The sequence below is a fragment of the Macrotis lagotis genome, chromosome X, assembly GCF_037893015.1.
Source record: "Macrotis lagotis isolate mMagLag1 chromosome X, bilby.v1.9.chrom.fasta, whole genome shotgun sequence".
Lineage (NCBI taxonomy): Eukaryota > Metazoa > Chordata > Mammalia > Peramelemorphia > Peramelidae > Macrotis > Macrotis lagotis.
In genome coordinates this window covers 527663627-527679404 of record NC_133666.1, presented here as the reverse complement: position 1 = coordinate 527679404, position 15778 = coordinate 527663627, and the positions used below count along the sequence as shown (strand labels likewise).

The 15778-nt window shown below is 40.9% G+C and overlaps 1 protein-coding gene across 8 annotated transcripts in view; it reads left to right on the top strand.

Annotated features, from left to right (window-relative positions):
- RREB1 (ras responsive element binding protein 1) overlaps nucleotides 1-15778 on the top strand; it is a 146341-nt gene that overhangs the window by 117395 nt on the left and 13168 nt on the right. For all 8 annotated transcript variants that reach the window (XM_074208282.1, XM_074208281.1, XM_074208279.1 and 5 more), the window contains 2 exons: nucleotides 3051-3240; nucleotides 4646-7517. In XM_074208282.1, the coding sequence (XP_074064383.1) occupies nucleotides 3051-3240; nucleotides 4646-7517 (3062 nt within the window). The remainder of the gene's footprint in view (nucleotides 1-3050; nucleotides 3241-4645; nucleotides 7518-15778) is intronic.

The window sequence follows — 15778 nt, the reverse complement described above, 5'->3', positions numbered from 1 at the left end:
TGTCTTCAGAAGTTCTAGATCTCTGTGGTTTAGAATCCATGACTTCTTTGTAGTTTGCTATGGACCCCCTTTTTCTTCTGGCCTTTCTTCATTTTCTTAAGATCTTGTGTTGTGGAAGGGGCTGGTTCACAGAGATGTGGTGTTCGAGATCCCTTATAAGCTTTGTTCATTGAACTTAGGAACTCCAAGTGGTCTGGCCAGTAGGGGGCGCTGGTTGCTTCCTCTGGAGTGTGATCTTAATTTAAGACCCTCTCCCTAGGCTTGGAGGGGGTGGCAGTGCAACTGGATACTGTTTTCCTTGAACAATGTGGGTTGTGCCCTGGAGCTAGGTAGTTAATCTCCCTATTCAGCTGAGGCTGCTCTGCTGCCCACTGGGGGTGGTAAGCTGTTACTGTGTTTTTTCTGGGAAGAGAACTCTTCTGAGATGAAAGTAAGGAGCCCACAGCCTAGCTGAGCAGAGTTGATAGATGTCCAGCCGAACTCTGCAACTCTCTGTGCTGGAACTCGCCCTTCAGTCTCATTGGAACTCCCACAGCCAAAGCCTCTGCTGCTGATCTTAGGTTAGTCCGGCTTTCCCCCATTCCCCGCTGGCTCTCTGCTCTGCCCTGTTCACCTGCGCTTTCCTGAGACAGACCTTGCTGGTAGATGTTCTTCTCCTAGCCTCTTTTTTTCTGGCTTTTGTCGATCAAATTTCTGTTAAGAGGTTTGTTTCGTAATATTTATGAGGGAAAGCCAGCAGACCTTAGCACAGTGCCTGGCTTCTCTCTGCAATCTTGGCTGGAAGTGTCCAAAGTTTCTAAATCTTTCAAAAGTTTCTTTTCAGTATTGTTGTTAATTGTACAAATTGTTCTGGTTCTGTTCACTTTACTCTGCATCAGTTCATTCAAGTCTTCCTAATTTTTTCTATAACCACCCCTTTCTTCATTTCTTTCATCACATTATATTCCAGTACACTTGCAGATAACCACTCCACAGTACATTTCCCAATTTTTTGACAGTCTTTAGACTCTTCTATGAATATTTTTTGTATTTATGGGTCCTTATGCCCTTTGGAATGTGATCTAATAGTGATAGGGTTAGATCAAAGTATATCCACATTTAGTTGATTTGGAGGCCTAGTTCTGAATTGCTTTACAGTATGACCAGATAGATTCATAACTATTCACCTATTTTCCCACAGTGCTTTCAGCATTTTCCATTTTCTTCTTTTGTCAACCTTAGCAAAGGTTGGAGATCATTTTAAGGAATAAAATATATGTAATTTGTATACAAGGCCAGAGCAGTTTTATGAAAATTAAACTGTACTGGTCTATTTGTATTTAACATTTGCCAAAACACTGTAATGATAGGTGTAAATCTCACCAAAATCTCTTACCGCACCCTAAATTGCTGCTTAAATGACATGTGAATTCCAGTTATTCTAAATTGAATTAAATACTGACAAAATAATGAGGATGAGTAAGATAAAAAAACGACAGAAATAAAACAGGTTGATGTTTAAGAGAACAATAGTCTGCCTTGTCTGACCCCATAGTGATAAGAAAAATCATTATACCAACAACAGAAATTTCATTAATGAATGAAATTGAGTTCATCCGTCTTGCAGTGTTTTGTTACCTACTTCTGTGAGGGAAAAAGAATTTAAAAGCCAAACCATTTCCAGTGAAGTTGCACCAAGACTGTCTTGAGAGGTAGCAGTAGAATGCAAAGACCTTCTTTGCACTTAAGGCATCTTTTTCTTTTGCCAAACAGATGTCACATGAGGAATAACTTACAATAGTTCATCATAATCTATTGCCATCACCAGGGCTTGGGGAAAAAAAGCAATTTTCAAAGTGTGCATTCTGTTGCTCTTGGCTCCATAAGTTTATCTTCCCATATGCAACATTTGGAAAGTAGAGTTCTTTTCCACAAGATTGTAGAATTCCTCAATTCTGTGAGAGCACAGTCTTCTTGATAAGTGTTTTATGCACTTGTGTATGGTCTACAAAGTCAGCTATAGTGTAAACAACTCTCTTCAGCACAGGACTGTTTGTGAAAAGTTGCCAGAGAAGAAAATACAGTCTGTGTTGGCAAAATGCAAAAACAATAGGCTCCATTTGCTGGTCTTGATCTTTTAATCATTCTCTGTACCTAGAAGTTGCTTTGGGGAAAACTCCACCAATGGGCAGAAATCTAAAAACAAGATTTTTTTCCCCTCTTTAATTCATTCAGTTTCATGGGTTTTTATTGAGTGCATGCTGTGTAATACAGTATGCTAGACACTATGCATGATAATGAAGATAAATGAGATGTGATTTATTAACTTAAGAAGTTGACAATTAGAAATCAACACATTGCTATATTGTACATGGACAAATATGACATGCCTGAAAAGCCTTATGGAACATAAGCAAAAGAAAAAAAGCAAGTCTTGCTGGGGACATAGGGGAAAAGCCATCTTGGAGGAGGAGAAGGCAGAATCTACACTGGATTGTAGGCTGGGCAGTATTTCATTAGATAGTAAAGTCCAGGCATTCTAGAGGTACTTTCAAGAGCTGAATGGGGAGATAGCTCTGTGTATTTGTCCCCAATTGATGGAATCCAATTTAATTACTATAATTTGCATTAATACATTAGTGTGTATTGTTTGTTTGTTATTGGGACCTTTCTCCAGGTCCTTTGGAAAATAATTCCAAGTCTTTTGACTTGTCAGATGTCACTGGTGTTAACTTGATTCCTCTGATTTTGAATTGATATATGTCTTCTACAGGATTAGCATTCATGGAGAGAGAGAGAGTTAAAGAGGAAAACATTCATCTCCTACCCTTTGTACCCATCACTTCATATGTTGGTTTTCTGCAGTTCTTTGGGTTTTAAGGTTACAGAAGTTGTTAGTCTAAAGTGGTAATGAATCAAACAAGTAGCTGGTGGTGCTGCATATTCCACACTGTCTTTCTTTTGTGATTTTAACAAACACAAAAGTACCACCTGGACCATAGGCTTCTCAGATCATTTTCATGCTTGCTAGTAACTTGAATGCTTTATGATGTTTTCTCTTTTGTTTCCAGGTGTGACATTTGTTGCATTACCTTCCGCACACATCGGGGTTTGCTGCGTCATAATGCAGTTATTCACAAGCAATTTCCAAGAGACCCAACAGGAAAGCCTTTTATTCAGAACAATCCTTCCATTCCTGCTGGTTTCCATGATTTAGGATTCACTGACTTCTCTTGTAGGAAATTTCCTCGCATTTCTCAGGTATTCTACCTCAATTAAATTAAGAAATAGCAATTCATTTAAACTTTGAATTTCCATTTTGGCACTTGTTTAATTGAAACCTTTCTTCTGAGAACACAAACTTCCTTTTGCTTAGAGACTTTTGTATAGACCCTGAAAATATTTTTACAGATTTATGGAAATCAGAACTTAATAATGTAAAGTCCTAGGATGTGTTTTTTTTTTCCACTTCATATTTCAGCCATCTCTTAAGTGTTCATAATTTTAAAGTAGTGTATCTGGATTGTAGCTAAAATTCACCCTCCCTCTCTTTTTGCCTTTTTCTTAGCCCTCTGTTGCAGTGGTTGTTAATCTGGTTCTGTGAACTATGGGGTTGTTGTTTTTACTCTTTTTGATACTAAAATATTGATCAATATTGATATTTCAATATAATTAGCTTCTTTTGTAATCTTGCAGGTTTATTTTATAAATTAAAAAAAAAATTTTTTCTGAGAAAGGATCCAGAAATGTCCACAATAATTGGAGAGGTATTTAGTTTTCATGGCCAGGCTATCTAAATTATAAATGTGCTTAGTGCTGCACCAGTCACATTACCACTATTAAATTAACTAATAGGGGGCGGCTAGGTGGCGCAGTAGATAGAGCACCAGTCTTGGAGTCAGGACTACCTGGGTTCAAATCCGACCTCAGACACTTAATAATTACCTAGTCGTGTGGCCTTGGGCAAGCCACTTAGCCCCATTGCCTTGAAAAATCTAAAAAAAAAAAATTAACTAATAGAAATAATTTATAACAATAATAAGGAAATTTATTTGGACAAGTGACAAAAATAAAAAATACAAAACAAAAAATAGAAACAAGAAAAAAACAAGAAAATTCTTAAAAGCCTTAGAGATCTCCTGTCTCAACCTGCTTATTTTCTAGATGAACAAATAGAGACAAAAAAATTTAGTTGTGTTCCCATACTTTGCCAATGGACTGATCATATAGCCCCATCAGGAGTCCCATCTTAGCCTAGTATTCAGTTTATCCAGAAGATCAGTACAAGGGTAAGAATATAAAGAAAATATCTCTATTAGTAGAATTATAAAATGAGAACTAAAAAGGGGTCTTAAAGATCATTGAATCCTAAAACTTTCCATTTAATAGATGAGGCAGTTGAAAGCTGAGTTTGGCCATGATCATACAAGTAGTACCAAGTACCAGCCAAGTTCTTAGCCCAAGTTCTCCGACAACAAATGCAGTATTTGTCATAGTGGCCAAGGATTAAGTAGCAGTCTAAAGTCTAAAAGGTGTGCATCATTTAAAAATACTTTTAGATTGGAGCCAAAACTCCTTCTCTCCTTTGTCCTTCTGGCCTTCTTGAGCTTGATTCTCTTTAGTTTTGTCCTCTCCACTATGACTTGTTTTTCCATGCTTCTTGCAGGTCTGGTGTGAAACAAATTTGCGAAGATGCATCAGTGAATTTCATCGTTTTATATGTGAGACCTGCAACAAGGCCTTCCCCATGCTCTCTGCACTCAAACTCCACACACAGACCCATGGAGGAGGGGATCCAGGTAGTGAGAAGCAGAGACTGCAGTCCAAGTCCTTGACTGATGAGACCCCCAACCAGAAAGCCTTCATGGCAGCCCTGGGCCTCCAGTCCACCCAAGAGCTGCACCTCACCCCCGCAGAGGAGCCTGTGCTGGATGACAACCAAGCCATCCAGCTGGAGACCCTGAAGAGCGGCCTCCCCCAGGACTCGGGCAGCACCGGCTTGCTCACCTTGTCCCCTCTTAGTGCAGCTTCCCTGGGGAGTTCTCTCACGGTCCTCCCCCCCACCAAGGAGAACATGAAGCATCTGTCCCTGCAGCCCTTCCAGAAGGGTTTCATCATCCAGCCCGACAGCAGCATTGTTGTCAAGCCCATCTCCAGCGAGTCAGCCATTGAGCTGGCAGACATCCAGCAGATACTGAAGATGGCATCCTCAGTTCCTCCCCAGATCAGTCTTCCGCCTCTCTCCAAGGCCCCTGCCACCCCCATGCAGTCTATTTTCAAACACATGCCCCCACTGAAGCCAAAGCCCCTGGTTACTCCTCGGACAATTGTTGCCACCTCCACCCCCCCACCCCTGATCAGCGCCCAGCAGGCCTCACCTGGCTGCATCAGCCCCAGCCTTCCCCCTCCCCCATTGAGGCTGATCAAAAACTCCGTGGAAGCGGCCTCCAACTCGCACCTGCTGCAGTCCAAGTCTGTGGCCAAGTTGTCTCCATCCTCACCGCTATTCCTCCAGCCTCGGGGAGAGGCTTCAGGTCAACCGGAGATGAAGACCCAGCTGGAGCAGGACAGCATCATTGAGGCCCTGCTGCCCTTGAACATGGAGGCCAAAATCAAGCAGGAAGTGACTGAGGGGGAGCTCAAGGCCATCATCGCCAGTGCGGCTGGCAAGAAGACCCAGGCTATGCGTAAGGTCCTCTATCCCTGCCGCTTCTGTGACCAAGTCTTTGCCTTCTCGGGTGTCCTACGGGCTCATGTCCGCTCCCACCTGGGCATCTCTCCTTATCAGTGTAACATCTGTGACTACATCGCTGCGGACAAAGCCGCCCTCATCCGGCATCTGCGCACGCACAGTGGAGAGCGGCCATACATCTGCAAGATCTGTCACTACCCCTTCACCGTGAAGGCCAATTGTGAGCGGCACCTGAGAAAGAAGCACCTCAAAGCCACGCGCAAAGATATCGAGAAGAACATCGAGTACGTGTCCAGCAACGCCGCTGAGATGGTGGACGCCTTCTGCTCCCCAGACACAGTGTGCCGCCTCTGTGGGGAGGACCTGAAGCACTATCGGGCCCTGCGCGTCCACATGAGAACCCACAGTGGAGTGGCCCCCAATTGCCAGAAAGGCCGCAAGCCCTTCGAGTGCAAAGAGTGCGGCACTGCCTTCTCCACTAAGCGCAATTGTGTCCACCACATCCTCAAGCAGCACCTTCATGTGCAGGAGCGAGAGATAGAGAACTACGTTCTTGCAGTGGACTGCGGTGGGGGTACTCGGGAATCCCAGGCTCCAGAGACTTCCATGTTGCTTGAGGATGGTGGCTGCAGTGCCTATGGGGATCGGAAGCCCCTCACTGCCTTCTTGGAGTCCCAGAATGGGTTCCTTCGAGGGGCCACCCAGCAGCCCTTGCCTCCCCACATCTCCATCAAGCTAGAACCTACAAACAACTTCCCCATGGATTTCAATGAGCCTCTGGACTTTTCACAGAAAGGAAAGGGCTTAGCTTTGGTCCAGGTAAAGCAAGAGAACTCGTCTTTCCTTGGTTCTTCTCCTTATGACTGTTCCATGGAACCCATTGATCTCTCCATCCCCAAGAGCCTTCGACGGGATAAGGATACAACAGTGCCAGGTGAAGCCAAAAAGCTAGAGCCAGGACCCAGCTGTAGTGACCAGCTCTATGCCTGTCCACCACCTTGCCCCACCCTGCCTGTGACTTTTGGAGCCAATGGGAGTTTGGAGAAGCCAGCTGTGACAACAGCTGCCACTGCCACTGCCACCACCAATACCAATCTTCCACAACCTGCCCAGCCCCTTCAGGCCCCCCTCCACCTGGCTGTCCCTATCATCTCCCCAGCCCTCCTGAGCAATTCGGCTCTGCTGCGTCCTCTTCGACCCAAGCCACCCCCACTCTTGCCAAAGCCCCCTGTGACAAAGGAGCTGCCACCCCTGGCTTCTATTGCTCAGATAATCTCATCTGTGTCATCAGCCCCTGCCTTGTTGAAAACTGAGGTATCCGACCCCACACCCAAGACCACCAACAATCCCATGGTCCCTGAGAAGCTAGGAGGCACAAAGCAAAAGGCTGCAGCCATCGCCACCACAGGGAGCCCCAAAGAGCCCAGTGATCCATCTCTCCAGGCCAGCAGTCCTGGTGCTGCCTCTGCCGTGGAGCAGGGGTCAGCTGGCCTGTCAAAGAAGAGGGGTCGAAAGAAGGGGACCAAGAACCGGCCAAAGACAAACAGTGGCAGCGTGGATTTGGAGTCCAGTGGAGAGTTTGCCAGCATTGAGAAGATGTTGGCCACTACAGATACCAACAAGTTTAGTCCATTCCTACAGTCTGCTGAAGATGATGTCAAAGAGGAGGTCATGCCTGCTGACCAGAATGGGCCTAGTGATGACGAGCAGGAGGGTCCTGATGAAAAGCTCCTGAGGGGAAAGCGGAATTCGTACTCTACCTGCCTGCAAAAGATCAGCTGTCCCTACTGTCCCCGAGTGTTTCCGTGGGCCAGTTCGCTCCAGCGACACATGCTTACACACACTGGTAAGAGTGTCCTATTTATCTCTCCTTCTGTTTTTCCCAGGCCACCATAGAATCATATCTTAAAACTTTTATGTGGAGCTGAAGCAGAGAGTATGCATTAATGATTACCTCCCCTTCCCTGTAAAGTTTGCTTTGGGCAGTAGTAGAGGGGTCCCTGTGGCTGTTCTCTCTCTTCTCCAAACCCTCGATTCTTTTCTCTCCTGCCTTCTTAAGAGTCAAGCATTTGCCAGACCACTCATTCTGTTTTCCATAGGAATGTTTTCCATCTGTTTCTGCCCTTGGGTCCAACTCTTTCCAGTTCTGTTCTTGCTGATGTGATAGGCTAAATTCTTATCAAAGTATTCAGAAGTAATTGCACACTAATCTGTGATACCCTCTTTCTGATTTACCTGAATTTTTCGATTGAGAATTCATTGATGTTAATTGTTTGAATTAAACATGTAAAGAATCAAGTTGAAAAGAGACTTTGTAATAAGGTATTGAAGCATAATTAACCCCTGCATTGAGAGGAGACTATGTATTCTAGTGTCCTTTATCAGGAAGCGTTTTGGTGAGCAGTGAGTTAAGCGTTCTTTTTTTTTTTTTATCACACTACCCTTTGGTTGTCCTATAAATGTATAGCTAGAGTTTGTTTAGACACACAGATTTCTCACAAGAAAATTATTAATTAACAGAAAGGAGGGTTTGAGATCTTTAACTTTGGTAGGGTGATATAACTGAAGCCCATTGTATTTTACCAGTTCTGTTGCCTCTTTATGTTGACTTCAGATCATTGCCAGCATTGTTTATGTTATTTTTCTCTCTTCAAATCTTCACATGTTCCTGTAATTTTTTTGGTCCATCATTTTCAGAAATCAGAAATATTATCAGAAATATTCTATGACATTTATGTGCCACAGCTTATTAACGAAAACTTAACGAGAAATAGTTGATCTTGCAGGCAGCAAGAAATAATAATCCATAAAAAGTATAAGAAGAAAGAAAGAAAGAGACTAACACTTTAAATAATTTTGTGCAGTATGGAATAAAAAGAAAATTGATTTCCCAGTATTATTTGAAAGAGCTTTTAAAAGTATGCTTCAGGTAGTTTTTGTTATTGTTATTCTAGTTTTTCTTAGAAGATCTTTAAATAAAAAAGTAAACTTTAGATTCACCTAGAATCCATAATTGAGCTGAATTGTTGCCCCTTGTGGTGAGGAAGAGGTGTTCCTGTCTTTGTGACAATTCATTCTCAGGAATCCTATGACAGAATGATTTGAGAGTGTGGGGAAATAGCAATGACTTGGAATTAGAAGTGAGTCCACACCCTTATTACTATAGAGAAAAGACTTAGTCAAGAGATTTTTCCTAACTAAGCTTTGAAGAGAAGGGAGTTAAGTGGGGAAAGAACAATAACAAAAGATAGAAAATGATAGAGAACTCTCTAAAAAATGGAAAGAGCACTTGTTAACGTCAGGGAAAAGGGTGGAAGAGGTGAAGTCATGTAGCAGAGGGGAGAGGAAGAAAAGGCAATAATTTGAGAGTGGAGTCCAGTGGCATCATGAAAGTCATATTTAGCTGAGGTGGTGGTTATAGTGATAGAGGAGCATTGGGGTGTTGGAGAAGGGGTGCAGTAGAACCTAGGTTTCAGTCTCATTTCACCAGACATACTTGTGATCCTGTTTGTTAGCTGTACAAGTTGACTTTCCTAAGTCTCAAGTTTCCTTACCTCTATAGAAGAGGAGCTGGTATACACCACCTGCCTAGCTCATAGCACTTTTTCAGGAAATCAAAGTTACTTAAGCATTATAGGATTGGGAGGAGGAATAGAAGTTTGCTAGAGGCTAAAGGATAGTTAGAGAAGGTTGGGGGAGGGGGGAACTGGGAATCAAACTAAAACTCAGTAACCTTGTTGACACCTGAATGGAAATATTTTCATCTAATCATGTTCTGTTCTTGGAATTTATACCAACCATTCATTGGCATTTTTCTTTCCTTGTTGGGTCGTAGTGTCGAGCAGGGAGACATTAGGAGAATCTGTCAATATAGCGCTCTCTGGTGGGACTGTGTGGTATTTAAGTTTCCAGATTCATTATGAAAGTTGGCGTTATTTTTACCTTTTCCATTCAAAGGAGTTTGTTTGACAAAGAGCAATTTAAAAGTGATAAGGTAAGAAGTATTAAATGCCATATGATCCATCCTGCAATCTCCTTCTGCAGCAGTTTTGAATGACAGTCTTAATCACCTGTACAGTTTATTGAGAAGCAGGTCTTTCAGAGAAGGAAGTTTGCACATTTCATGAGGCAGATTGTTCTGCTGCTCTAAGTATTTAACTCAGTTTCTGGATGGGCATTTTGTTCTTCATATTTTTCTCCCCTCTTCCCCACTGTCAAAGTCAAATACCACATCTGTTAGGCCTCTTCTGTGTCACCTCTCTGTCTCCAGCTAAGAATCTTTTTCTTGGTGGAGATGTTTTAAAAAACATTTTTCTTGTGAAAGTTATTTTACCTTTGGCCATTCTTCTCTAGGCAAATTGATGTTATCCTGAAATACTACAGCAACCAGTGTCTCCTTTCAGGAGTTTTGCTTATGTCTTTGCAGGTGCAAATTACCTGTCCTTACTTGCCTATTAAAGGTGTTGAATCAAGGTTAGTTTCGATTGTTTGGTTCTGGGTGCCAAAATGTCACCTTGGCTTAAAATGAGTCAGTGATTACACAGAAAATATATAGGATCACCAATTCAGAGCTCAATAGTAGCTAAGAGGCCATCAAATCCAATCCCCCCTCATTTTAGAGATGAGGAAACTGAGGCACAGAGAGGATAATGGAGATATCTTATATGTTTCTTTGCTATACATAATATATAAAGAATATGTGATGATGTTTATCCTTCATATTCAAAGAAGACCATGATGTCAGGGAGGGGATGCTATGCTAAGTCACCAGCCTCACTGTCTCCTGCAGAACCTGGGTCCAGTGGCAAGATTGAATTAGAATGATTGGAAATGGCTCTGGGTGTGATGCAATCATGGTTTAATGATTTGTCCGAGATCACACAGCTCATAATTGTCTGAGAATGGATTTGAGCTCATATCCTCCTGACTCCAAGGCTGCCACCACCACCACCCCACACACACACACCCGTTTTAAATTTTTGTAGCTTGTTAACTGTCTCTTATCTCTCTTCTTTCAAATCTATCTGTAACACTGCTTATAAAGTATAATACATATTTTGACCATACTGATTAGAAGCTTTTACTGGTTCCTTGTTATCTAAAGAGTAAAAAAAATACAAATTCCTTTCTCTGAAACTCCAGTCTTCTATGTAAAATGCTTCCAGTTTTATTTCACTCTACTTTTCTTCATATGCCCTACTTTGCATCCAGACCTCATTCTTCTTTATGTACTTGATACATTTGCAAATACTTTTTCCAGGTCTCTGGTTCCTTCCTTAGGGGCTTCTTCTAATGCCATATTTTCCCTGAATTCCCTCCAGACACCTTCCCTTCCCTCCCCTGATGGCAGATATTCTTCTCTCTTTGATCTTTCATACCTTTTTCATGTTTATTTTTCTGCTTATATAACACATCTCATCGATTTACAACTTACACTTAAGGACAATCTCAGAATACATTTTCATGATTTCATTGCTGTTTCCCTTGTGACTTGTACATTGTGGATCAGAAGTATTGGATTCCTTGCTGGAAACAGATTGCATGTGGCCTATAAGGATTCGTTTCTGTTTGAGTTTGACAACACTGCCATAAACTTCTAAACAAAAATTTATTGAGGTGAAATGTTTTGATTAGTGTGTGATATACCAGCAGCTTTCTTGTATTCCCATCTCAGAGCATTCATGGTTGATACTGTTCTCCATAGGCAGAAAAGTCTCCAGTGATGACTAATTGATGTTTGGGAAGAGATCACAGTGATGATTATCAAATTTCCCAGTCCTCCAAATGAATTAGCCCTATCAAGATGTATGGAACATACACATGTGCTTATCAAAGTGTTCTCTACAATCTTTGACATTTCAAAGGGCTTTAGAATCTATGGTTTAAGAGCAGAACAGTATGGATCCTCACAGCCTTTGGGATACTCATGGAAAGTCTCAGTTGAATTTGAGTTTAAGCCCAGGTGGTGGGCACCTTGCTGAGGTTGGTTTATATTTGGATATAATTCCAAAACATAAACTGAATTTTAGCACCAACCCAAAGGATCATCAGCAAAGATGTATAGGAAATAAAATTAGAAGGAGCTTTGGAGTCTTCTACTTCAGTGTCCTCATTTTTCAGAGGTGGAAACTGAGGCTTATGGAGGAAGTATCTTTCCTAAAAGTCACACAAATGGAAAGTATGTAGAAGAACTAGGATCCAGGATTCTTTAAAAACTATCTTTAATAAAATATTTAACAATTATTATTTTCATAACCAGGAAAGTATTTGACCTTTTACTATCTCCTGTTCCAGCTTTATTTGACATTGTATTCAGAATATTGTGTCTTCTTAATGGGTGCAATATTTACTCCTTCAGGATTTAAAGATGAACTTCTATAGTGCATATGTCTCAATTCTTGTGCTAGCTTTAAGATCTATGTGTGAATATATGTGCATTATGTACATGCTATTTTTGCTCCAACTTGTAATATCAGAATATAGAAAGCCCCTTTTGCATTCTGTAACTTAGTCTTAAGAGATTTGCCTAGGGCATAGGTGTCCAGTGTCCCAGGATCCTGTTATCAGTAATTTCAGATGTAGAAATTGATAACCACTTCTGTCTGCTTTATTGCACTCCCTTTTTAAGAGTATTGAAATTAACTTTATTTTCTAAAATGTTTTTAAAAAACAATGTTTTACAAATAAAAGTTATTTAAATCTGCTTTAACAGTTTTTAAATCAAACCAATAGCCAAGTTTTAGCAAGTTATTACATTATGCTGATGGTACTCTCTTGAGTACCATAGTAGGGTCTCTACTCTTCTCCCCCTTGTGATATTTATTGCAAGGAAAACATGGTGTTTCCATGGCTTACAGCCCAGGAACCCCCTAATGCCTTCTTTAGGAATCAGGAAGTAAGTTACTGGACTGAAATGCCTTTTTTTTAAATGTCAAATTGGTCTTCCTATAACCATCCTGTTTTTTCTTTCAGTTATCCACTCATCCATGGTGGATACGTTTGTCATTTTGACTCTTCTGTTCCTACATTGTAATTTATTAAGGGTCTGAATAAAAGTAGAAGTGTTTTTGAAACAGAAGAATTATGGAATATTTTAGCAACAGATAGTATTTATCATAAGCCCTGAGGATTAAGGGTGGGGTGTGTGTGTGTGTGTGTGTCTGTAGTGTATATGTACATGGTATGTGGTGTGTGTATATTTGCATCTTTTGGGGGGCAAATTGCTTAGCCTCGTGCCTATAGTTTCCTCAACTGTAAAATGGGGGCGTCTTTTTTGTCTAGACCTCTGGTCATCAGCTTAGTGACCTCACAGTCTGGAAACTCTTTAGTGATCAGCAACTCACCTATAGTTTTTTGTGATGGAGTTGTCTTATAATTTACAAAAGTACACAAAAATATTTGGTTTAGTTTATATCATTTAGTGAACTAATAGTTGAGATTATCTGCTTACCTCGAGAGACTTAATCTCTCATATTTTTCTATCAGTGTTGGGGTTTGTGGAAAACACACCTGTGGACAAATAAGATTTTTCACATTTAACAGTCAGGAACATTGGAGTTTATAAATAAGTTTTGTCAACATCTGTTTATAAGCATTCAGTACCTGCTGTATCCAGAGGACTGTGCTGGATTCTGAGATTGAAACATGGTCCCCTCCTCCAAACATAAGTGCAATATGACATAACAGAATATCTGAAAGACATGAGTTTTGAGGGGCTCCTTGGAAGACACCTCATGGGACTTTCAAGGAACAGTGGGAGTTGAAGAAATTAAGAGGGCATTCCCAGCGCCTTGAGAGCAATGACCCAAAGGCAGGACTTGGCTGCTAAAACCTAGTCCTTGCCAACAGGCATCAACGTATCTTAACCTAAATGGTTTTCTGAGAGAATCAAAACCAAATATTAGGTTTTTTATATTATCTTTTAGATTAGGTTTTTGTATGTATTCACTCCATCTTACAAATGAAGAAATGAAATGACCACACTAGGAGGCTTTAGAGGTGGCAGCTCCCACTCCCTCAGAAATGCTGCTTATGCAGTTAAGTCATTTGTAATAAATTCATTATTGCTTTTGAGCTTTGATTATTTGATCTATCAACTTGGCACTGGCTTTAAAATACAGAAAATTAGCATTTAGCTTCTTACTGAAGACTTTTTCTTTCAGTGGTACTTTGATAAAAGTCATAGGGACAGCTTCTTCCCATAATGGCAACAGAAAGAGGAGAGGGGAAGAAAATTATAGAAACTACAGTGATTAATAGATGATTCTATATTTTTAGAAAGCAGTTTTATTATGAATATTTCTATTTGACTCTGATATCATTTTCTACTTGACAACATTTGTTTTTAATGAGTGTTTCATCACTGGTAATTTCCTGTGACAATCACTAGAACTGAAAAATTAAAGATTTATTTGATTTAAGATAGATAGCAAATATTAGAATGTTTTTACACATCACACCATAAACATCTTACTGAACTTAAGAAAATTTTGAAGTGTTCTGATTTCGTTCAGTGAAGCTTTCATGATTTTAATAAGAACTCAGGTCTGCTCTCCTGGAAAGAGAAAAGAAAACAAGATGAGGAACTTGGGCTTAGAGCTGCCCCTGGTCTGAGTGACTGTCCTCTAACTCAGACACCTGGGGCTTTAGTATCAGCTCTGACTTTATCAACTGTGCAAACCAGGCATTTCCAAAAGATTCTGCAGATTCTGAGCTTTTGCTTGTTAAGGAAAGAGTGACAAAAATCCTTTGGTTTTTGTGTTAAGAAAAGCAATAGGATACCTTGCTGTGTGACCTTGGACAAGTCACTTAACCCCATTGCCTTGCCAAAAAATATCCAAAACAAAAGAAAAGCAATACAAGAAGATCTTTGAGTTGTACATTGCCCTCAATAATGCCAAGACTAGGGATGGCTAGGTGGCGCAGTGGGTAAGAGCACTGGCCTTGGAGTCAGGAGTACTTGAGTTCAAATCCTGCCTCAGACACTTAATAATTACCTAGCCGTGTGGCCTTGGGCAAGCCACTTAACCCCATTGCCTTGAAAAAATCTAAAAAAAAAAAATTAAAAATAATGCCAAAACTACTGAACAAAAGGTATTGCGACTTCAGCTGTTAAAAGTCTGTTTTGTTACAAAGACAATCATACAAAATCTTTCCCTCTTCCAGATTGGGAGCTTTGACCTTAGAAGTTGGTTAATAAGTATTAATATTTAATCACAACCACATCCAAAAACCCAGAGTGGTTCTCCCATTCCTGTTCTTTTTCTTTATTGCCCCTTTCCCCCTTATACAAGGACTGGCACATGGGATTGTTATGTCACAGGGCCCTTAACCTGGACTATGGTAAATGTAAGAGAAAAAGGTGGGGAAAACCTGAAGAACATACATAACATGATTGGTGTGAATGGCCTATCCTTTTTCATCATTATTTTTTGAGGATTTTAAACAAAACAGGAAAATTGATAAGAAAGGGGAGGAGGTCTAGAATTGAAATGGGATTTACCAGACATTTTCCCCATTTAGGTAGAGAGGAATCCTTCCTAGTGGTTCATTCTTTTGGAAACACAAATACATTAACTAGTTTCTTTTTTTTTTTTTAGGTGGTTTTTTGGGGGGGGGTTGGGGTTTTTTTTGCCAGTCAATGGGGCTTGCCCAAGGCCACGCAGCTAGATAATAAGTGTCTGAGGCCGGATTTGAATTCAGATACTCCTGACTCCAGGGCCGGTGCTCTATCCACTGCACCACCTAGCTGCCCCTACAGTTACTTTCTTAATGCAGAACCAGCAGGGATTAGTACTTAACCTTTGAAAAGTGAAAGCAATGGGGGCATCTGGGTGATGAAATGGATAGAGCACCGGCCCTGGAGTCAGGAATAACCAAGTTCAAATCCAGCCTCAGACACTTAATACTTACGTAGCAGATTCTGAGCTTTTGCTTGTTAAGGAAAGAGTGACAAAAATCCTCTGGGTGTGTGTGTGTGTGTGGTTAAGAAAAGCAGTAGGACACCTAGCTGTGTGACCTTGGAAAAGTCACTTAACCCCACTGCCTTGTTAAAAAAAAAAGAAAGATTAGAGCAAGGAGATCAGTCCTCTGCTTCACTTGAAAGGC